The sequence below is a fragment of the Pantherophis guttatus genome, chromosome 1, assembly GCF_059756535.1.
Source record: "Pantherophis guttatus breed Tessera chromosome 1, ASM5975653v1, whole genome shotgun sequence".
In the NCBI taxonomy this organism is placed as follows: domain Eukaryota; kingdom Metazoa; phylum Chordata; class Lepidosauria; order Squamata; family Colubridae; genus Pantherophis; species Pantherophis guttatus.
Genome location: NC_142063.1, coordinates 153,878,710 through 153,903,142, shown reverse-complemented (window position 1 = coordinate 153,903,142; position 24,433 = coordinate 153,878,710). Strand labels below are relative to the sequence as shown.

At 38.3% G+C, this 24,433-nt stretch overlaps 1 protein-coding gene across 1 annotated transcript in view; it reads right to left on the bottom strand.

The window, feature by feature from the left end:
• RAPGEF4 (Rap guanine nucleotide exchange factor 4) overlaps positions 1-24,433 on the bottom strand; it is a 172,735-nt gene that overhangs the window by 120,902 nt on the left and 27,400 nt on the right. The window contains exons 3-4 of the mRNA XM_034427509.3: positions 22,481-22,569; positions 12,522-12,668 (exon numbers count right to left, since the gene is read on the bottom strand). Of these exons, the coding sequence (XP_034283400.2) occupies positions 12,522-12,668; positions 22,481-22,569 (236 nt within the window). The remainder of the gene's footprint in view (positions 1-12,521; positions 12,669-22,480; positions 22,570-24,433) is intronic.

The window sequence follows — 24,433 nt, the reverse complement described above, 5'->3', positions numbered from 1 at the left end:
CATTGTCCCAGGGTCATGTCATCACCTTATGGGAACTTCTGACAAGCAAAGTCAATGGGGATGCCAGATTCACTTAACAACCATATTAATAACTGACTTAACAACTGCAGTGATTCATTTAACAACTATGGCAAGAAAAGCCGTAAAATGAGGCAAAACTCACTTAACGAATGTTTCACTCAGCAACAGAAATTTTGGGCTGAATTCTGGTCATAAGTCAAGGACTACCTGCAGTCTTTGAACACTGTATTTATTCTAGGACAATGATACTGAAGCAGGAATTTGCTTTTATCATCTTGTTGGGTGTCCTGGGCGTTTAATCAACATGCACTAATTTAATTATCCTCTTCTGAAGCACTCTCCGAGGAGACCAGCAACTTGATGCGTGGAGCAAGGGAACAAGCATGCTAGCAGGATTTACTGGCTGGGCATGTTCTATCTAGGCACTGTTGCCATTAATTGGAGTTATACAAACAATGCGGGAAATCGTCAACCTTTACTGTGTGATGATAATGTCCTTCTGCCATGGATCAACTTGTTTAACTTTTTAGAAACACAGAATTGTAGTCTGTAGAATCATCAATAGGTTTCATATTTTGTAATTTGGATAGCAGTTTTATATTTTAACAGGACAGTGAATGAATATCCAATAGCAAGGTGAATAATAACTCAACCAATCACTGAGCTCCTTGAATATAAACTTTATTTTTTTAACATCCATTTTCCAGCCTTCAATCAGTATATTGTTTTCAAACCTAGTCACTAGGTAAGATGGGTAGTGTAGATAAAATAAATAAAATAATATTTGGTTGCTCTCAAAATGTTAAGCAGACCCAGCCCAGGCTAGTACCTTGAATAAAGGGCCATCTACAGCTATAGGCTAGATTGGGAAATTGAAAGGAAAAAAAATCCCAGGAATTGAAAGAAATCACTGTCAACCTACGTTCACTCTGTTGTTCAGAAAATGTCTCCCCAAAGAATGATCACTGACAAGTCAATTCAGTCACCCAGAATAAGTTCAAATGAAAGGGATTTTTGATATTTATAATATAGAGACAGTCACCAATTTGGGAAGTCAGAGTTTGCCGTATTCCAACTTTTAGTCGCCACTCAGTCTCGAAGCTTACTGGGTGATTATGTGTCTTCTGCTCTCTTTCATCCCAGGTTCCCAGGCTCAGTTCTGTGGCGATAAAAAGAGAGGCAGCCTCCACATACATCACCTTGAGATATAAGGCAGGTAATTGAAAAGGTAGGGCAGGGTTAGTGTACACAGGGACATCTGAAGCACAGGTAAATTTATTAGACCACAGATGGCAAAGAAAGAGAGCATAACCTACTATAAAAATTATTATCTTGTTTGAGAACAGTAAGGGTGTAAACAATTTCACTTCCAGATAAGAGAGAGAAAAAGACAAATACCATGGTTATATTATACCCTCTTGCACCATGTTTTGTATTATGCATTCGAAACAGATGTAAAAAATAGTTAAGAAAGTAATTGGATCTGGTTCAAATTTTTTTATTAATTTAAATTAACCTTCCAAATGCTTTGAATTTATTACTGGACTGCAAACCATAAAAACCAGCAATTTAATTTTTAAAAAAGGCATTTCCACATGGTTCAAAAAGAAAGGGGGGGGAGGCTTATAGTGTTCAGAAGTTATGTCATGATACATAAAGACTTGAATTCTGTGGATAATTTATTAGGAGCAACCCTTTTCTCACTAGGTTTCAAAACTTCAAAACAACAAGGTTTCTTCAAGAAAAGAGGCAGCTTACTCTTTCCCCATAAAAGAGAACTGGGCACAAGAGTGAAACCACTGTTGCTAAAGAAGTACAAAGAATGATTTTGAAGGCCAAGTTGATGTTAGCGCAACAAATTCTATTTTTGTACATTGTTTTTATTACGGCTGTTCACCGCCCTGAGTCCTTCGGGAGAAGGGCGGTATATAAATAAAATAAAATAAATAAATAAACAAACACTAAAATGTATGAATGTGCTGAGCTGCTGACATAGAATGAGAAGATACAGCAGTGGGACTTGCAAGTCAGTTGACCTGGAAACAAAAAGCACATCACATTACACAGTTTTGACACACTACTTAAATAAGAAAGAAATCATTCACATGATTCCTTGGAATGAAATGAAGGCTCAGAGAGGTAGAATTAAAACTGATTTCCTGGAAGTTAAATAACTATGGAAATGCAAAGCACGAGCTATCACAAGGGAAGTCTATATATAATCTGAGAAATTGATCTGTCTTGGAAGGAGAAGCACTTGAGATCTAAACAATTTTCTCATCCAGACTCTGAACTAGCTCAATATGATACCCCCCTTGAGTTAAATGAATAGCTAATGGTTCAAGACAGAATTTGCATGATCAAGGCTTCCCAAAAAGCAAGCTCCTTTAGCAATGGAGTATGTATTATTTAATTTTTATTTAATCAATGAAGCACATAATTAGACTCTGACCCTAATTCTTTAGGGCAGGGGTGGGCAAATGTGGCTCTTTTACAACCTGTGGACTTCAACTCCCAGAATTCCTGAGACAGCCAAGCTGTGGCTCTTTTACAACCTGTGGACTTCAACTCCCAGAATTCCTGAGACAGCCAAGCTGTGGCTCTTTTACAACCTGTGGACTTCAACTCCCAGAATTCCTGAGACAGCAAAGCTGGCTGTCTCAGGAATTCTGGGAGTTGAAGTCCACAGGTTGTAAAAGAGCCACATTTGCCCACCCCCGCTTTAGGGTATTGTTTTTGTTAGCAGTCTGCAAAATAAAATGAATTACCGACTCAGATCAAAAGATAAATACAATGCCCAGAACCTGAGCATATTTTAGCTCCTACACTACAGATAGTCTCACTTGGCAACCATAATTGGAACCAGCAACTCTGTTGCTAAGTGCTGCAGTCGCTAAGCGGACAATCATTTGACTGTGATGGATTTACAACATCACTTCCCACTTAGTCATTAAGAAAGTCACTATGGGTGGTTAAGCAAAACCTCACGTGACTGCGACTTGCGATTTCACTTCCATGTACTCACAATCAAGTTAGGAACATGGAAAAGGTGATGACGTGACTGCAACAGTTGCAAATCTCAGGATTGGTCGCAAAGCTTTTTCTTTTTACATCATCGTATCTTTCAACTGTCATTCAATGAGACAGTCAAGTAAGCAAGGGATAACTGCACAAAAGAGGATATGTACCATATATATACTTAAGTTTCTTGCTATATTTTTAAGGACCTGATAGTATTTTTAACATTTCAGACATTTACAATACTCTACCTGAGCTGGTCAACACACACGGTCATGAATATTTGAAGGGATAAATGTTTTGTGATGAGGTATTATTGGAAGAATTTCTATGCAACTGAAGTATATTTTCCTTTCTCTCCTGTACTCTATGCTGCTGTCTTGGCTCATGCCGGCTATGCTAACGAATAAGACAATAAAAGATGTATACATCAACACTACTAATGGAATGAAAAGAGATGAGGAAAGCAACAATATGTAAAGAGAAGGTTCCTGCCTCAATTTGAAATGCACAATTCCAGAAATGTCTTAGCTAGAAAATGCACACACATACACTACACTCCAAGGACACTGTCAGTGGTTTATTGTTAGGGCCTGCAGCTATTGCTTATAGTTCCCCAATAATGGCCTTCACATGCTACCCAAGTGTCATTATCGCTGTTGTGAATTATTATGATCAGCTGTCAAGAATATCACACAGCGTACAGCATTTTTGCAAATTCCGGTATATCCGTATTGAGCACGTGTACCATGCCTGATCACTCCTACTTACTCTTCTGTCAAGTGGAGCAGCCTAACAAACCAGAGAACCCGAGTCTGTGTTTCACTTAATGTTACATCTCAGCTAAGATCCTTGGCTTATGGCTGTCTAACAAGCCAAAATCAGAGACTAAGGACAAATACTAGCTTCTGATTCTAACTTGCCAGGAGGGGTACGGGGGACCGTGACTCAGATCTAATGCTAGATAAACCCACCTTTATTAAAATAGTCCTATCCGTTTGGCGGTCAGAACGTTGAGGAAAAGGTCGTTGAGATTGTTGAAAAGAAGAACTGGAATCAGGCCGATATGAAGACCTGCAATAATAAGGAGCCGTGTGCCTCTCGCCCTTCTTAAGGGAGGATGGCAGGACCTTCCTCTTGTCCTTATTCTCAACAAATACAGGGTCCAGAGCCTTCCTGAAGAGGGAGCCCGCTGTATAAGGGGCCGAGACCAACCGCCATTTGGACTTGGCATCTGCCTGCCAATTGCGGAGCCAGAGCATCCTCCTTGATGTGATGGAGGAGGCCAAAGATCGAGAAGCATACTTAGCCACAGCTAATATTGCATCTGCAGAAAATTGTGTTGCTGCAATCAATTTATTCAAGTCCTGGTGGAGCCTGGTTTCACTGGGTGGAACTGTCTGTTGCATCTGCTGGAACCACAGTAACAAAGTGAGATTAAAAAATGAGGCTGCAGATGCGGCCTTAATCACCTAGGCTGAGGACTGGTCCGCCTTGCGCAATGTCAATTCCACTTTTTTATCCTCTGGTTTCAGCCCCTCTGCTATATCACCAGATACTGTTGTGGCCCTTCATCAGCCTGTGCAGCTAGTAGCTGATTCCAACAGCAAGGAGGCTGGTGTGGTGCTGCGCCAGCAGCCTGTGCAGCTGGCACTCGAGTCAGACAATGAGGAGGCTGGAGAAGATGTGATGCCAGAGGCGGGGATTCAGCCAGGGCCTTCAGAACCTCCAGAAGCTCCCATAAGTGAAGAGGAAGAAGAGGAGGAGCCTCTTCTCGATGCACGGGCGCACAGAGCTGCCAAAAGGCAGGAGTGGCTCCTCAGGAGGAGGTCTCCTTGAGAGTAAGGCTTGGGGCTAATTGGCCACTCCCTTAGCCTATTTAAGGAAGGACGACGACTGAGGCAATTTGCAGGGAACAACTTAGTTCACTCTCCTTCGTGTTTTGATCTTAGTTCTCTGCAAATTGCTTCTGGGCTTTCTGCCAACCATAGTAAGATTACAATTATTTATTCTTTGGATTCTTGTAGGCAGTTAAGAAAGTTAATTAACAGCCTTTGTTTGAAAAAAAAAACTGATTTAATTTAATAAACTAAGGTTTGTACAGACTTTGTGTGTGCTGCGTTCTTTGGGGTCCGTAGCTGGGGCAGAATAGATACCAATGAGGGGGAGACAAGAGATGCCAATAGAGAATCTACCATGGGCAAAAGCAATTGGTTTTCCAATGCTGGTGCCAGCTGGGAAAACCGACGGTCAAGACCGCCTGGTGTTGGGAAGGATGCTGGTAGCTCCCATTGTTGTTGCACCACATCAATGAACAACTGTGGAGCCGGAACATCCTCCTGTACAGTGGCTGGCTTGGAGAAAAGGAGGTCACTGGGATTTATGGGTCCTGGTGAGCTGAGAGAGGGGTCTAACCCCATCCCTGCTGTCACACGTATCTTGTGCAGAACAAATTTAAACATGGCAGGAGGAAAGAGGCCGGAAAAGGCCGGCACATCGGATGTTAACCCTTCATCCTCCGATAAATCCACCACTCCTTGATTCCCTTCTTGTATAAGTGAATCTTCGCCATCAGAAGATTCATCCTGCGATTGGGACTCCTGCCTGTAAGACAGGTCTCTTGCCAAATGCTCTCCATGGGGAAGACTGGTGAGAGCCTCAACTGGGGCTACAGGCCTGGGAATACTGCTCAATTTATCCGCAATTGCCTGAGAAACAGTTTGTGCAATGAGCAATTTGAGATCAGCAGGTAAATCAGAAGTATAGGTGTCACCTTGTCTCAAACCAGCTGCAGCCGGTGTGAAGGTGGTTGACACTTCTCTTCGAGGAGCTGAATGTTGAGTTGCAGCAGCAATAGCCGTAGCAGTAGCAATAGGAGCAGCCGCAGAAGCTGGGCAGAAAACAGAATCTCACACAAGAGAATCTTTAGTATTAGAAGACAAGTTAAAGGAAGCCTCACTTGCACCCTCTGGTGACAAGGGTGGAGCAATTACAGGCTGATTAGTCAGCAATCTCTCAGAGGAAGAGGAAGAAGCTGGGTGACAAGTACCCTGTTCAACCCTAGCATGGGCGTGTTAGGATTGATCTTTCTCTGTTTTGTGAAATTGTTTTTCCAGAGCCTTATGTCTTCTGCTGGCATCTTTTTCAGAAGCTTTGGAATGTTTTTGCTTCCCTTGGGCCCCAGTTAGGGGAGTGGCCTCTGGAGGCATTGCAACATCAGTTGCCAGATTCAAATTACTGGAACCTTGCTTCTTGGCTCTATGCCCAGTAGCTCTTCCCTCCATTTTGCAATTTGAAAAATGCAGCGGTTACAAACTGTTTGCAGACTCCTGTAGCCCAAAACCTCCTGCAATCAGTATACCTAGCCGAGACCAGGCAGGGACTTAAAGTCAATCAGGCTAGCAGGGAATACTGAGTGTGCCTAGCTGAGATTAAGTAGGGACTACAATGGCCTCCATTGAGGCTGTGGCTCTTAGGTATGCCCAGCAGCCGCTGAGTAGGGACTCCACGCCTCTCTTGAGGCCACTGCCACTGAATATGCCTAGCCAGAACTAGGCAGGGACTCCCTCTCGCTCCAGCGAGGAAAATGGGCCTCAAGGACTGTAAAGTCCTTAAAGCAGCAGCTTTAAAAGCCAGCCGCCATCTCTAATCCTTAAAGGAAGGCAGAAAAATAGAAAAGGAGAAAAAAAAATTATAAAGCTCACGATCCTGAAGATCAGAAGTGACCAGGAATGCTTTGAAATGTCTCGTTCAGGTTAAGACCTAGCCGAAACTGGGGTAGGAATGTGGAGGCAGGAGGCGTGACTAAAAGAAACAGACAGCTCGGTCTCAGCAGGAAACAGACGATTTAACCTATTCTTGGCCACTCCTGGGACCTTGCAGGAGAATAATTAATTTTTATTCTATATGCAGTGGGATTATCTGAGCTCTTCCTTCACCTCCAAAAAAAAGTTTTAAAATACTACATAGCTTGACAGACAGCAATTTTGTCATTAGTTGCTTGAACAATCTTGACAATATCATGATCTCTTTATTTAAAAGAGTTTTAAAAGAGGCCTGTGCTACTTGACTTAATTCTATTTCACCTTAAGTTCGGTGCACAGACAGTCTTTCAGGCAGAAAAGTGAAGCACTGAATAGTGAGTAACAATTGCAAAAATTGGAGTCTCCGAAGAAGTAGAAAACGGTGGTGAAGTTTATTCTTCCTCAATCCCTTGAGCATTCAGGGAGAGAGATTGGCAATAAAAACAGATTGCTTGGAGCCTCAAAAATCCAAACAAAGAAGTCAAATTAACTCTCAAAATCTAATTGAGGAAATAAATGGATATGGAAGCAGTGATTTGAGGCTTGTTCTCTTGCTGTCACAGTCTCTATATACTTGGCTGCAAGCATATGGAAACTCCTTACCTAAGTAATCCCTGTCCCCTTTTGTTTCTTTTTGAGTCACTTTTCTTTTTTCTATCTGGGCAATGAGCTGAGCCAAGCAGCAGAGAAGGGCGTGTGAGAGGTTGCTTACATCGGCCTGATGAAACCAGCAGATGCTTTCTCTGCAGGGTTCTCTTTGTTGTCCTCTGCCTTTCTCCTCCAAACCCCCCACTCATCCTCCTCTTTCTTCAGAGCAGTCTTTATGCTTAGCAATCATAGTCTGCAGCAGGGATGAAATGCTCCCAGATCAGACAGAATCACCCGATCCGGTAGCGATCTTGGCCGGTGGTTCGGCAATCTGGTAGCGATGGCGGAGCGAAGCTCCACCCACCCACCCAGGTATTATTACTTCCTGGTTTTAACCTTTTAAAAGGCATGCACAGAAGGTTTTGCGCATGCGCAAGAAGGTCTGCATGCGCATGAGATGCGCGCATGCGCGCTTCCAAACTGGTAAGGAAGGTAAGTAGATTTCACCCCTGGTCTGCAGGTACTCGTAATCTAGGGCAGTGTTTCTCAACCTTAGGCACTTTAAGATGTGCAGAATTCTGGGAGTTGGTCCATTCATCTTGGCCAAGGAACCAAGTCTGGAACCATGGCTTACTCACTAGGAGGAAGGTGTTTTCCACGCATCACGTTAACACTATAAATAATAGGTTTTCATTTTTCATTAGTATTATTTATTCATTGTTTACAATATTTATATTTACAAAATTTATAGGCTATGCCAACAGCAAAGTTCACAAATGCGATTGTTTTACCTTGATGAAATACATCCTGGCATATATTTCATGTAGCCTGACTTGAGAAGGAAGAATCCGAGGAAGGAGCCGAGGTGGCGCAGTGCTTAGAGTGCAGTACTGCACCTACTTCAGCTGACTGCTAGTTCAGCAGATCAGAGGATCAAATCTCACCTGCTCAAGGTTGACTCAGCCTTCCATCCTTCCGAGGTGGGTAAAATGAGGACCCAGATTGTTAGGGGGCAATATGCTATTTAGTATACTGTCTTTGGTGTAAGCTGCCCAGAGTCCTCGGAGAGTGGGCGGCATAGAAATATGACTAATAAAATAAATAAAAATAAATCACTTAAGAATGATGAACATGATCTATTTTCAGAATCAGGACTTACATAAGGCTGATCAAGCTCATCTTTCAGGAAGCAAATGCTTCCCCTAGAGCAGAAAATGTTTTCTTTTATATGTGTTTATGTGCATAAAATATTATATTATTGTAAACATTATATTATCTAAACATAAAAAGAGAATAGAAAGGAATAAAAATGCAAAAGAAAAAAGAGAAACATAAGAATATAATAAAGAGAAAACGCATACGTATGTAAAGAAGTGATTTCCAGTCTTCCTCATAACAAGTATAAACACATTTAGTGACTCCTCACTCCCTCTAAGGTTACAGATATTTATCTTTTTATCGCATATTATATCTACAAATGAAATCCATGAATCATCTTTTCAGTCTTGGTCTTGGTAGAAAGTCCATAAAGGGTTAATCATATGAACAGCAATTCCATCATTAACCATCCTCATGAAAGGCTTGTATATCTACTTCTCTCAAACTCAAAGAACCATAAAGGGGGGGGGAGAGAAGAAGAGCCACGTCTCGCTCCACGCGTCTTGCTTCTCCCCCCCCACCTGCCACCCCTCTTGATAAAGAGATGGCGGGGAAGGGAAGCAGCCAGGCTGCTGTTGCCATTGGGGTGGGACGTGTTGGGCCGCTCGGCCAGTACGAAGAACAGGGAGGGGAGGGCATGCCCCCCCTTCCCCACCTCCGGCCTCGCCTCCTCAACTCATTTTGGTTGCGCGGCAAGCAATCAGAGGAAATAGCAGAACCGTCTACGCATGCGTATAAGTAGTTGGGGGGGCTTATTTTGCGGGGTTGGCTTATATTATCGCATGCGCTGAAAAGCCCAATTGGGCTTATTATCCGGATATGTCTTATTTTCGGGGAAACACGGTATCACTGTCAAACTGTTTCCTTATAAATACTACTATGTTCTTCCACACAATTGTTTATTTCTTCAGCAAAAGAATTTCCAAGAACTAGGCTTATTAAAATAATACTTTTATTAATATTTTAAAAATCTACTCCTATTTCTCAACCAATCTTCCCATAAATGACACTTCTGAGAGGTTTCTTTATTGTTGTTCATTTACAGATGGATCTTGCCAGATTAAAGCAACTATTTGCATAACTATAGCTATACTCTATCTGGGAACTGCTAGGGAGGGTATGTCCTTTTTCTCTTCCGGCCTACCAGACATTCCAAGGTTTGTTTTCCCTTTGCCCTCTGGAAAAGAGCTCTTCCCTCCTGTGACTCCCGACAATATTCCACCGCAATTTCACTACAAATAAATGTAAATGCCTAATGTTATATCAATATTCTTACAATGTAATACTTTGGTTAACATTAAAAATTATATATATTTGTGAGTATTTACCCATCTCATACTTGTGTGAAAGTACATGCTTTCATCAGTGCAAAATTGTCATTAGTACATGTTTTCTCACAACTGTTGTAATAGGCTAAACATACACATTTGAATTAGGTCTTCTAAATTTATTTTGGTTTTTAAAAATCATTTTGAGCCTTTCAAATAATTCACGTGATAATTATGCAACATTATCGTTATTTACCTAATTGGTGTTTCTTAAATAGATTTTAATAATCTTAGTTTTTTTACGCCAGTAGCTCGGAAATTAGATTTTAGATTTATACTCCAATGCGAATCATGTGCTCAGAAGAACATGAGACAAGATCTTATTGGTTATTGAATCACTGCTTGCCATTTCTGCTCAAATTAAGCAAAATCTTTATGCATCTTATATAGAAAAGACTGTACTTATATGTTATACTTGCCTTCTTGTCGTAATTATTTTATTCCTCAATACTTATTTCTTTAGTCCTCAAGAATGAAAATCCTTGTTTATCTTTTGTCACCCCAGAAAGTTTAAGCTATATATCGCAGTAGGATAATGCTCCAAAAATAAGTGAAATCCCCCCCAAAATTCATTCTCTTCCTATCTGAATCTCAGCAGCCAAATTGGAGATTAACACCTGAAAACGTAGTAAGTACTGCATTTTATAATATCTATAAGTAAATTAATTTGCTCATTAATGCTGGACATACACACTGAAGGATATTAGCAAGAGACAAAAAGAACTGTAACATTCCATACTATAGGCTGCTGAGGTTTCTCACACACAGAAATCAATATCAAAACTCAGAGATTTGCCCATGAGAGCAATTTGAGGATTTGGAGTTTTCCTATTTCAAAAATGAAATCTTAAAAGCCCAAGGGAAGTTATTGCTTTTTACAGATAAGAGATCGGACATCTTAATCCTCCTGGAGAACATTTATCTCGTGCAAGCTGCTACCACAGCTGCCTGTGTAAAGCTAGATGTCTCTACGGATGAACATGATATGTAGCAGAGCAGATGTTCATGGACAAGATGTTATTTAAACAGTAGCCATCAGAGGGAAAGGAAATAACCCATTTTGGAAGGGTTGGCAGAAGCAGGGTAATATTTGTTCTTTTCACTGAACAATTACCGAGATAGTGACGATGGTTTGGAAAACAACTACAGTTTACTTCTCTAGGCTTGTTAAAAGAACAACTGTTGTATGGAAAGAAGGAGGACCAGGGTCTAATTAAAATCCAGACTCAGCCCAAAGCATCTTCCTATCTCACAGAAAGACACGGTTTGACCTCCCCATCCACATATATGAACTGATCATGTGGCAATTGAAGCTTCTTACGAATCTGGCAACAGGGCAAAGATTTGAATTATAAAGGTTCTTTGGAGATGCAGGCAACTGTCACCCATAAATTCATTCATTAACTTCTCATTGTCCTGCAGCATCGGTAATCCGAAGCAACAGCCTTATTTTGCCTTATGTTTGCCTGCCATCTGATAATATTTCTGTGTACAGTTTCTATGAAATAAAATGCACAAGTGACAAAGGGAAAGATTTTACCATATACATCAAATTCTTTAATGATTTAATGACTGGAACAGTCCATATATTATTGAAGCCAATCTCCCTGTCCATGATTTAGCCAAAAAAAAATTGTCAAGGAATTAGTATTAATTCTAATATTGTATGTAAAGAAGGTCTCCAGCTCCATACATTTTAAATTTCTGTCCAAAAGCTTTGCAACCATGGGGAAATGTTTTCCATATCAGGAAAACATAATATTTTTATAGTGTGACAATTAAAGGCCATGTACCACAGAATATCAGTTCAGTAGATTAAAATAAGTACATTCCTGAGGCTAACAGCCCAAATGCCCTAAAGAACTTCTAGCTCAGGAGACATCAGCTTACTTTATTGGTGTGAGTTAAGACTTCCTAAGTCATGTTTTCGAGTTTTAAAATATTACTCTCCAAAATCTAGCAGATTAGTATGTTAAGTATGAACTATGGCTACTACGCATGAAGATACAACTAATTAAAAAGTGAGAGCTTCCATTTCCCATTCGCCAATTAATGAGGTTATTTTTCAAATTTAAGCTCACTTTGCTACTAATTCTAAAATTCCTCAAACTGTTTACAACATTCTTTGCCCAAAACACCACAAATCTCCAACAACAGCATCAAACTTTTCACACTGTGTAGGTAAATAAATTATGAGATTATCAAATAAAAGCCAAATCATTTCAATATAATAAATATTTCATAGAGTATTTCATAGAGGAAATGACAAAACAAAAAGTATGTCAGATTATTACAGATGCATACATAAATGAATTTTAAAAAGAAAGAGGGAATGGAGAGCCTTTTATTAAAACAAAAGTATCGATGTGCACCTCAAAAAGAACAATCTGCCAATTTGTGGAAAATGTTTTGGCTTCTCTTTTGCTACCATTCTGAAAAATACTTCACCGAAGCAAGATACTGTCACAGAGTTTATGAAGAACTGCAACCTGCTCCACTGAATGTACAGATAACCTATCCATGCAATATACTGTATGATTTAGACGGCTTGACCTTTATTCCATCTCCCTATGTTAGCTTGGATCAATCAGTCTTTTGAGCTTACCTCCCAAAGTGCCTTGAAATCTTTCTGCTCAATGCGCAGGAGTTCACTGTTTTCTCTTGTAACAATAGTAGCATGACGAGGGGTGTTATCCAAGACCGATTCTCCAAACGCTGTCCCTATTCTCAAGGTGCATATTGTCACAGCATCCTGTGAAGCAGAGTTAAAGAGACAGGCACTCAGCCTTTGGATGTTAAAGGATGTAGGAACCACTGTCTTGCCAAAGACACACTATCTTCAGTTGGGAACAATGCTTAGGAAATGACAACTCATTTCCTACAAATAGTGTATTTGTCCTTTAGGAAAGTCTTGTCCTAGTTCAAACTAATGCATATGCTCTGAATGTTTAGTCTACATCAAGTAATGATAAAAAAAAGAATGGCATCTGTTCTCTAAATAGTGGCTTTCTATTATCCAAGTCTAGTGTTCACGTTATGTAGTGTTACCATATTTCTGCTGTAACAAATCTGAACATCTACTACACTGCAGCAAATAGAGAAAAGTCTCTTTGCTGTCATCTAGTGGTTAACTGATGTTTTGCAAGACAGGCGCAGGCAACCTTATGTTAGGATGATGGGCAAACCAATTTTCAGCCTTTAATACAAAATGAACAGAACAGTCCAATACACAAATACTTCTTCCCATTGCTAGGAGTTCAAATCCTTCAATCCTGAGATTTGATTCAGGATTCAGGAATCAGAAGCAACCTTTTAGAAGGTTGACTCAGCCTTCCATCCTTCCAAAGTCAATAAAATGAGGACCCAGATCGTTGGGGGCAATATGCTGACTCTGTAAACTGCTTAGAGAGGGCTGTAAAGCACTATGAAGCAGTATATAAGTCTAAGTACTATTGTTATTAAGTGATCTTACCAGTGCAGTTACTTCTGACTGCAGAAAGCCAATCCACTGTGTTTGGGAACCTGCCTGAATGTTGTACGGCATTATACCTCCACAACTTTTTCAATATTCTGCTTTGCTGCAATTACTTGTTCATTTGATTTCTGGACAAAAGCAGGGTATGTATGTATGCATGTAATGTTTGTTTGTTTGCTTGCTTGTTTGGAAGGATGATACTAAAAATAGGATTTAATGAGTGAACAATGGGACCAAGAAGTAGGCATCTTGTTTAGTCTTAGTAGTTACCAATATTCAAGGCATTACATTCAAAATGTTCTTTTTGTTCTTATTTTAATATTATTTGTATGTTACAGGACATCACCTAATTATTTCATCTTTGATTCATACTTTTTCTTTCATTCTATTAACAGTACTGTGATGACTCGTTATCGTTAACATTTTAGAAACATAGAAAACAGCCTAATTCAAAGTCTACTGTCTTCCCAGCGTAATATCCCCAATATTGAAAGACTATTAATTCTACCTTTTTTAGAAAGAAGCCGTGTCTACTGATGCCAATGATTTTTGTTCAAAAAAGACCTTGTGCTCTATCCATTGAGCAAAGAAAGTAGTTCATAACAAACCATATTGAGGTTAAAATGACACAAGTGTCATAACGTCATCATGCAAATGTCACAATTATGTAATGATAGTGCGACATTTGACGCTTCTACATACACTGTATCACTCAAGTGATGGTTTCATGAGGTACGTATTGTCACCTGCCACCCCCACCCCCACTTGAATGGATATGAGGGAGCAAGGGCCCTTTGTCATCATGAGAAATAGAGCATTTGTAAAAACGGGACATATACAGGACATGATTATCACAGGCAAGATCACAATGAGCACATAGACAATGGTGGAGCTGGCATTACAATGTAATAATCTCTTAAATATTCAGGCTTGTTCAGTGAATAAACCATAATTCGCTTCCCTTCTTTTGTTTGAAGAGATGAATTCATAAGATGGTAATAAAAATAATTAATTGCAGAGGATTCATTCTGAAAGGGAAAATTCCAACCCCCGTTGACTTGAATTCAGTAGCTGGGTTCACTTACTACACTAAGACATGATTTACTCAAGTGCAATGGGTTGACTAAACACAGGATTTCCATTTTCATAATCACACTAAGCAATTGGCCTTGGCACAATATGGGAAGCGGAACAGTTAAGAGATGTGATACTGCTACTTTTTGTTCTATTTTCCTTTTCCTTGAAAATCAAACCTCTCTATAGTCCTTTTTCATAAAAGAAGTACGAAAGACTTTTGTTCAGAAAGTAAACAAATCGGGTAATTTGAAACATTTCTTATGCCCTAGAAGTATGATTAATCTGATTAAGTTTAGAAAACATAATTCAGAAAGGGTAATATAATTGGAGAAGGAACAAAAAGGAAACCAAGTTCATACACACATCTGTAGATATAGGGTGGCTTAAACAACTCATCAAAAACGAGGGACTTCTTTTCTGGAAAGCCAGCAAGCTTTTTGATAGCTTAGAGGCCAAAGGCCCAATCTCTTTTTGGTGCCCATTTGTTTAATGGCAAAGTCATGGCACAAGCCAATTAAATGGTTTTAACACTGCTATCAAGGAACTCCTGCTGCTCTCATGATCAGACTGAGAATATGATAAAACTTGAGGAGTTCCCTCTGGAAACTGAGAACTAGCAGATATCCCACTACTGGCTGCCAGCAGATGGGTCAGCCACTGAGTTTTCTACATAAAAGGTGAGTCAGAAACTTAAATCATGTGGTTTATTTCTGACATAAAGATTCAATTAATATATTGGTAACACATGCACATGGAAGACTGGGGTGCTATCTACTCCATTATCCACCTCCAAAGTGCCACAGCCCCATTGGGGCTCCTGACTAGTTGGCACAGCCATGTCTTCAAGGCCTTTCGGAAGGCCCAAAGGATGGGAGTTGATGTGATTTGAAAGGGCAAAATGTTCATTAGAAACATCAGAAATTAATATTAGTAAAGGTAAAGGTAAAGGTTCCCCTCGCACATATGTGCTAGTTGTTCCCGACTCTAGGGGGTGGTGCTCATCTCTGTTTCAAAGCTGAAGAGCCAGCGCTGTCCGAAGACGTCTCCGTGGTCATGTGGCCGGCATGACTAAATGCCAAAGGTGCACGGAACGCTGCTACCTTCCCACCAAAGGTGGTCCCTATTTTTCTACTTGCATTTTTATGTGCTTTCAAACTGCTAGGTTGGCAGAAGCTGGGACAAGTAACAGAAGTTCACTCCATTACGTGGCACTAGGGATTCGAACCGCTGAACCCCAACCTTTCGATTGACAAGCTCAGCATCTTAGCCACTGAGCCAAATTAATGTTACAAGAAGTCAAATACTTCAGTCATCTATAACAAGTAAAACTGTGGTTTAAAATGTCAGTGTTCATGGAAAAACCTGAATATTAAATAAGCAATGAGAATATACAGTGTCCCAAACCAAGGTGTGGGAAGTGGGAAGTTTTATTTTTCTCTCACATATCTGAATATTCTGAATCTTTTTCTCACATCTTGAGGTTCTCCAATGAAGCTAACTATGGAGCATGCTTCTTTATATAACACATACCTAAACTAATAACATTAGTAATGGCTACTGATCGAGGTGATTTTAAAAGGGAACTAGACAAATACATGGAACATTAGAATATTAATAGTTAACAGATTTGACAGATAATTTCTATCTTCTAGCAACACCTAAAATACCATCTTGTGGGAGGATTAATGGAGGAGGCTGTCATCTTCATATCATGGTTTAAATTTCTTAGATCTATTGCCAAACTTAATAGACGTTAGTTCTGATCCAAAATAATTCTTCTGGATTTTTTCCCAAGCAAATTCTTTGTTGCAGCAGGAAAATGAGGCTATTTATATTCATACAATTCATTTTCCATTGCCCATGATATTTGTTTGAGTCATCAAAATTAGCACAACCATTATATTATACAGGCATACACGCCAAATATGATCTTATGGCACATTCTAATGTTATGAGTTAATTAATAAAAGGAGAACCTGTTTGGTATAGTTAAAGAATCAGGATAGAAACCCAGTTTAGGATAAAGCCAACTGGGTGACTTGGGCCAGTCCCTCTATCTCAATTTTAGGAAGAAAACAAGGGTAAAACCCTACTGAAATATTCTCAAGAAAATCACAGACACTTCTCCAAAAAATCTGATTCAAAGGTACAACAACAATAATAAAAGGGTCTATGAAATTGTATTATATCTGCACCTATTTGTGATTGGTCTTGTACTGTAAATAAATTTTGAGTTGAGCTGAATTGATTATGTGCCTATTTCTGGTTTATATAACTCAGGTTAAATTAAATGTAGGTGCCTTTAAGCCCATAAGAATTTGAAATTCTTATGGGCTTAAAAAAAAAAAAGAAATTTCCGATTTTACAGAAAACTGTTTTCAAGAAAGAGTTGACAGTTGCTCTGGGCTTTGCATAGCATGCCAAAATACCTTCAGAAGTGGGATGGTATTTTGTCGGTATTTATTTTTATTTTTATTTTTTAAAATTGTTTTTATTCAACGTTTACATCTTTTAAATCTTAGTTACACTTTTACAGCTTTCCAAAATCTGGTATTTATTTTTAATTCTTTTTTATTTTACTGTATTTTTTCTTATTTTATTTTATTTTCTTGTTGGAATTTGGTTATTAGCCAATCTATCCCTATTCCTCAAAGGTGATAGGTGTCATTAGGCACATATGATGAAATGAGCCAAAATTCGTGAAAGCTTATGTCTGTTAATACAATTTGCTTGTCGAAAGAGGTGACACAAGACTTCCAATTTTTTGCTACCATAGAGTAATACAGCTCTTCTCCTACAATGATTGCCTAAGTAGAAGGTGCAATGTCACTAAGAATTTTTTTCTCAGTATTGCAGAGCCCTCTACTGATTGATAAAACTCTGCAGTCTATTATATTTTTTCAGACTGAATATCAAACAGAAGAGGGAATTTCAGCAATGCAGGTGAGCTTGGGGAGTTCATTGGAAGGAAGATAAAGGGGAAAATATATTTTTTTACTCTTTAAAATACAAAAAGCAAGCCAATACAAATCCATCTTTTTGACGAAGACTGAATTGTTTTTTATTTAGTCTATATTTTAAATCTCTGTAAAGTTCAGGAAACATTTCTGCGACTTAATCCTCCTTAAACACACTAAGATTTTTTTTAAAAAGTCCCAAAATGGTAGTCCTGCTCAATCTACTGGGCTCTGGGGGTTACAAAATTATGAGTTGCACTTTACTCACACCTGGTCTATTGTCACTATGCATTCAATAACAGCTTCTAGCATTACCCCCAAAAAGTACTGCTCCCTTATTCTATATTTGCCTGGTATGGAACATACAAGTTTAAAGTGACCAATTTTCTTTTTTTATCATCAGCTAACAATCCTACTTTGTGAATTGTACAATGACATCAGTATACTTTGTTGGTCTTGCCAATATATTCAAATATTCTCAGACAAAAGTTACCCATGAGAAACTACTATGGTTAAGAAATAAGCTCAAAGAAAACCAGCCTTTCCCAACTTGGCATCAAAATTTTCAAAATATCTTCTTTCAAGACATTTCCAATGTCGGCATTAATATCTATATAAAGCAGTAAGACCGCAGTCCTAAAGTCATTAAAGCAGCAGCCATAAGACTGGCCAAATGTTCTTTTCTGGACTTCAAGGTTCAGCTTTGACTTAGAAGACAGTGATCCTTCTTCCATGCCAACCTCTAGAGCCAGCTCAAAGAGGACAGGAAAGGGATGAAGCAGGAAGACTGAGGAAAGGATCTATCACATTCTTAAAACCAAATAAGGATGACTTATTTGATGTTGCCAAAATAGAATGATTGTTTAAAAACAAGAAGTTAAAGATGGGCTTTTGGGAGACTTGGTGGTCAGAAGACTCAAGAAATCCAAAATATGTACATGTAGTTGTTTTTTTAAAAAGGGAGACAAACATGCTTTAAACATATATGAAAAATATGTGATACGGGCACCATGAGACTCTAAATATAATGCTTTCTAACCACATCACACTCATGTCAGAAGCACCGAAGCGCTTCCAGATTGAAAGGATTAGCCAGTGAAATCACTGTTGCCTGGGAGATAACCACTTAGAGATTCCTTTCATGTCCCCTGCAAGAGCTGGAATGAAGAATGGGAACTCACCTTGTCCCATGGTAGCGTTTAGGTCTCAAACCCAGCATCCTGACCTCATGAGCCCACCATGATCCTTATGCTTTCTAATATATCTATTTAAATATATTTTACTGTAACAGCCTACAGAAATATATACACCATTATGAAGATGACATCTTACAGGCTATTAGAGTGTCATCCATTAGAAAAATATTTCAATTTATTAAATGAATTATATCACAGTCTTGAATATCTGGCTTATCTTCATTCATTGATGACTTTATTTTCTACGTCTCCAAGTGAAAAATATCTTTAAAGCATATATATGGATGGTAAATTTTTTAACAAAAGTTGATATTCTATACATTAAGAAGTAAAGATCTGGCTTTCTCTATTTCCAAAAGATTGAATTAGAACAAAAACATCTGGCACTTTTTAAATGGAAAACAGGTCTTTGGAAAAAAAAGATTGAAGAAATTGGTTTCAAAAAAGGACAATGAGGAAACAACACTTGTCTCTCTGGAATTGCTACAGGTATTTCTTCATCCTGAAAAAATACAAAAATTATGCCTTTGAATTTTTAAGATTCAAACAGCAGTTCACAGAAAAGGAGCATGAAAAATATATTCAAAAGTATTTTTGTTCTCCTGTGTATGAATTGATGCAGTAAAGGAATAGAACAGATTTACCAATTAACACCATCAAAAGATATATGATTGCAAATTAATTGTTCTCTCCATCCTATCTTCTCTCTGCCAAGTAGAAAGAGGCAACTAAGAAGGAACATGAAAGATCTACTTTAAAAATACAAAAGGCCCAACTTTTGAGAAAAGTCCCTTTATTGATTGAAAGTCTTTCTCCCAAAAAACAATGCTTGGGTAGTTTTCTTCAAGACTACTTAAATATTAAAAATGAATTCACATGTGGATGTAGCTTTGTTCTGTTTCTATTTATTTTATTTTTCTCTGGTGAGCAAATGCAGGATCCATCACTACTCCCTGAGAAAGGCATATCCCATCCTGCTTACTTTAAATCTTGGTTCCCTTCTAACTGTCATCTATATTTTATAGCCCAGTTATGTTACCATATGGTTAATATAAATCATGGAAAAATCAGAAATGCTGTAAAATACCCCTTTCGTAATTCTTTATTTCTTCTTTTGCTTTTAAAATTGCTTAAATAAAGGCCTTTGAAGTCAGACTCTAGAATTAGGTTTTCACATATAGACAAACTACTCTCATTGTACCACCGGTAAATTAGTAACTAAAAACACTGAATTACCATATTCAATTGCATTAGTTACTCTCAAACTCACAAGAAACCAAGAATCTAGGTTTCTATTTCTGCACTTTTGTTGAGTGGTTTCAGTAGCCAAATCAACCCATCCAATAAAGAAAAAAAAATGATAATACTTAATACTGCAAGGGCTCTAAATCTGCTTAATGTAGGAAAGAAAAAAAAACTTTATTCATTCTACCACTGCCCTCTTGTGGTATAGAATTCTGCAGATATTAACACAATCCAGCATAAAACAGCAAATTAATTTAATTTTCTAATTTTCCCATGTTTATTATTCACATGAAATACAAGTGTCAGTAATACCTGGATTGACCAGTTACTTCAATAGTTGCTGCTTCTATACAAATAAATCAAATAATTTTGAAGAGACAACAAAATGAAACCTGGGTTTTCACATTTTAAATTTGAATAGTTTATCTCTTTTATTGTTTCATTGTTTGTTTCGCAAAATTAATGAAGATCATATTTTGTAGAATTATAAAATATAGACATATTTTATAGGAAGAGGTCTTAAATTAAATTAAATTAAATTAAATTAAATTAATTGAACTGATTTAGGCACCACCAAATTTGGGAGGCACACAACAGAACAAACATAATACAATACGAGTAAGGAAAGAAACAAACCAAAAAACAATCTAGATAGGCCGCAAGTGAAAAATAGATAAGAAAATGGCAAAACTGGCTAAAGCACAGAAAATTCCCATCTGGAGCTGTCAAAATCTGTATCTGGAATTTTATACATAGAAAGCAGGTGCTTCTATTGCTCAATTATGGTCTCATCTCAGAATCAGACAACTATCCCTGGATGGGCCACGGATCTTATATTCTAGATTTTTCACAGAGTGGAAAAAGTAAAAGGGAAAGTAAAACAATATACAATATAATCCTAAAGGAGATTTAGAAGTAACAGAACTGATCCTGGATAATATAGCCTTTGTTTGGTCTAATTCAAGGGATTCAGACTAAGCATTTTACAGTAGGCTTCACTGAAAATGGAATTGTCATAAATGTTGACAATTTGACAATTTGAGAATTCAAAGCATAACATGTAGGAAATGGAGAAGAACAGAGTAGTTTCGGAAAACCTAGGAGTTTTGAGAAGCTCAGAGACAATAATCCTAAAGCAAAAAAATAGCACTTATTTTGGGGGAAGGGTGGTCTGTGCCGCCTTCCCTAGAAACTTTGATACATTCTTGACATACATTCCCTTCAACTGTTCCATGAGTCTCCTCATGCTTAAGAGGTGTCTGGACAGCCTCCACAGCTATCCCCAATTCCTTGACATTTGGTCAGGGAAGGGACAGGTAGGTACTATTAGGAACGATAGTTTGGCGTTAGTTTTATTATAAATATAAATGTAAAAGTGGAACTCCGTATAATCCAGTTCCTTAACTTTCTGAGACTGCCCACAGAAGGTTAGTCATATTCAAGACAGAGCAGGTCTATTTGGAAATTACTCACCAAAACGCATTTAAATTAGGAAGAGCAGTGGAAATCCTAATAATAAGGTTATGGTTATGCAAAGTCCTTATTAACTAGGTAAAGGTAAAGGTTATCCTCACACATATGTGCTAGTCATTCCCGACTCTAGGGGGCGGTGCTCATCTCTGTTTCAAAGCGAAGAGCCAGCGCTGTCCGAAGACGTTTCTGTGGTCATTTGGCCAGCATGACTAAAGGCCAAGGGCGCACGGAACACTGTTATCTTCCCATCAAAGGTGGTTCCTATTTTTCTACTTGAATTTTTTACATGCTTTTGAACTGTAGGTTGGCAGAAGCTGGGACAAGTAACGGGAGCTCACCCCATTACGCGGCACTAGGGATTCGAACCGCTGAACTGCCAACCTTTCGATCGACAAGCTCAGTGTCTTAGTACTGAGCCACCGTGGCAAATAAAAAGGCCCAGCTGAAGAAAAAGACTAAACAGAAAAAGAGCTTCCAGTCAGTGGCATTATAGTTGTGTGTACACACATCAACTCAAATGACCCAGAAAGTCGTTTGAAGGAACCATACACATGTGCTTCAAGCAACATTCAGTTTTCAAAGTTGACCAGATGCCTGACCGAGTGCTCCTTTGTAGGTGTCACACAGCCCTCATGACACTAAAATTCCAAAGAGGTCTGGTTAGAAAAGTAGTTTATAATAAAGGCAGAAAAATAGAAAAGAAAACCCACAGAAGTAGAGCTGCATCCCGAAAGCATGTCTGTGAATGGTCCTTGCAGAATCAACTGTACGGTCTCCAATGGAGTGTGTGATGAAGAACTGTGATACAGACTTAGCCTCTTTCCTATGTGTGTCCAATATCACAGCACATATTCTAAAGGAGCAGACCTTACACGATACCACTTTCATCATATTCTCCCCTGTGGACCCTGCTGGTTCCTTGTTAGCAATTATGGAATAAAAGCCATGCTACATGAGCAGACTTTTTGGAGTCAGGCCTGGAAAAGGCATTGTTCAAGTCCTCTTGTTCAGTAAAAGTGTTTGCTTCCCTATGATGTACCATATTGCTGAATTAAAGGTTACAGGAACAAAATGCTTAGTAGTCTATAGGTAGGCAATATTTTCCTGAGAAAATTGTACTGCATTAGAAATGCAATTTTACCTGATGGTTGCTCGTATCAGAAACTTTAACATCCAAGGATCCTGTCAACACAGCATACCAATTTGTTCCAATATCACCTTGACGAAATACTGCCAAAAGAGAGAGGGAGATAATCAAAGATACATTATATTTATAGTAACTATATGGTTAATATAACTTAATTATAATAACTTTTGATTAAATAAGGATATTTGCATCAGCAATGATTACATTTTCAACGAGAATTTTTGACATCTGCAGTTGTCAGTAGAATCCTTCAGACTGAAATTCCTAATATTCTTCGGAATTTGCTGATTACATTGGTTAAAATGGGTTGGTTTATTTTTGTGTATTTCTCCCTTCCATGTTCATTAAGAAACATGATGATATCATGCATTTCAAAATCTCATCATTTTGTAAATCATGTAAATTATGATAACTTCAGGTAGTCCTCGACTTACAACCACAATTGAGCCTAAAATTTCCATTGCTAAGCCACATAGTTTTAAATGAGTTTTGCCCCTTTGTACAAACTTTTTTTTGTCACAGTTGTTAACTGAATCATGCAGTCGTTAAACGAATCTGGCTTCCCCCATTGACTTTGCTTGTCAGAAGCCAGCTAGGAAGGTTACAAATGGGGATCACATGACCCCCGGGATATTCCAATTGTAGTAAATACATGCTGGTTGCAATACATGCTGGTCATAAGTCACATTTTTCAGTGCCATTATAATTTTAACAGTCACTAAATGAATGGTTGTATGTCGAGGATTACCTGTATGATAAAATTATGAAATATATGGTAGTTACACCAAGGACATAAAATAAATAATTCCACCATATCTGCAATGACATCATGACATGTTTGACATCACTGCCCATGGATCTGCCTTTACTGCTTTCTACTCACATCATATCATAATTAATTCCCTCATCTCGACACCCTTAAATTCTAATACTATTATGCTGCAAAATGTTTTAATATAAAGAAACCCTCAGAGATGCTCCTTAGGTCTACATCACAAATGATCAAAATATGGAAGGTCAGGACATGTGGTATAAACTTTTATACACAGTATATAAATCTACCTTTCATAATTGCTTTGTTTCTTCTATTTTTTTTTTTAATTTGATTTATATGCCGCCCTTCTCCGGAGACTCAGGGCGGCTTACAATGTGCTCAGCAATAGCCTTCATCCTTTTGTATATTTATACAAAGTCAGCTTATTGCCCCCACAACTGGGTCCTCAATTTACCTACCTTAGAAAGGATGGAAGGCTGAGTCAACCTTGAGCCTGGTAAGATTCGAACCTGCAGTAATTGCAGGCAGCTGTGTTAATAACCAGCTTAATAACAGGGTGCCTTAGACCACTGTACTACCAAGGCTTCCTATTCTAAAATTCATTCTGTTTCTCCAAAGCTAATCAATCCTTTGTGGACACTACTGAGTACTCACAGGGCATTTTTTTAAAATGTTTTTTTACCCATTTGGGTGGCAGTCTCTCTCACTCTCTCTGCATTTCTGTAATGCATTACCAACTTCTACGACAAAAATAGATCTTCACATGAGGACAAGAGAAGCAAAGTACAGTTTATGCCTGTCATTGCTATGGTGATTGTCAGAAGTTAAGTGAAAACTTCACACAAGCAGATTGGCAAATTATCTTTTGTTTGTGCAGAAGCAGCTATAAAACATGATGTTGCGCTTAAGTGGATGGAAAACATACAAGTTAATTGTGTACATCATTACTGAGTACTACCTGGTACAATTGGACTTTGTTTTTTTTTAAACAAATATTTTTATTAAAAGATTTTACATAGATAATATGAAACACACTCGAAGAAAAAGATGTATTAAACATGGAAGAGGAAAGCAAGCAAAGAAAAAACAAAGAAAAATAAAATAGAAAAAAATGAAAAGAAAATAAAGAAATAAAAAACATAAAAGTAATATAAGTAGCTTCAATCTTCCTC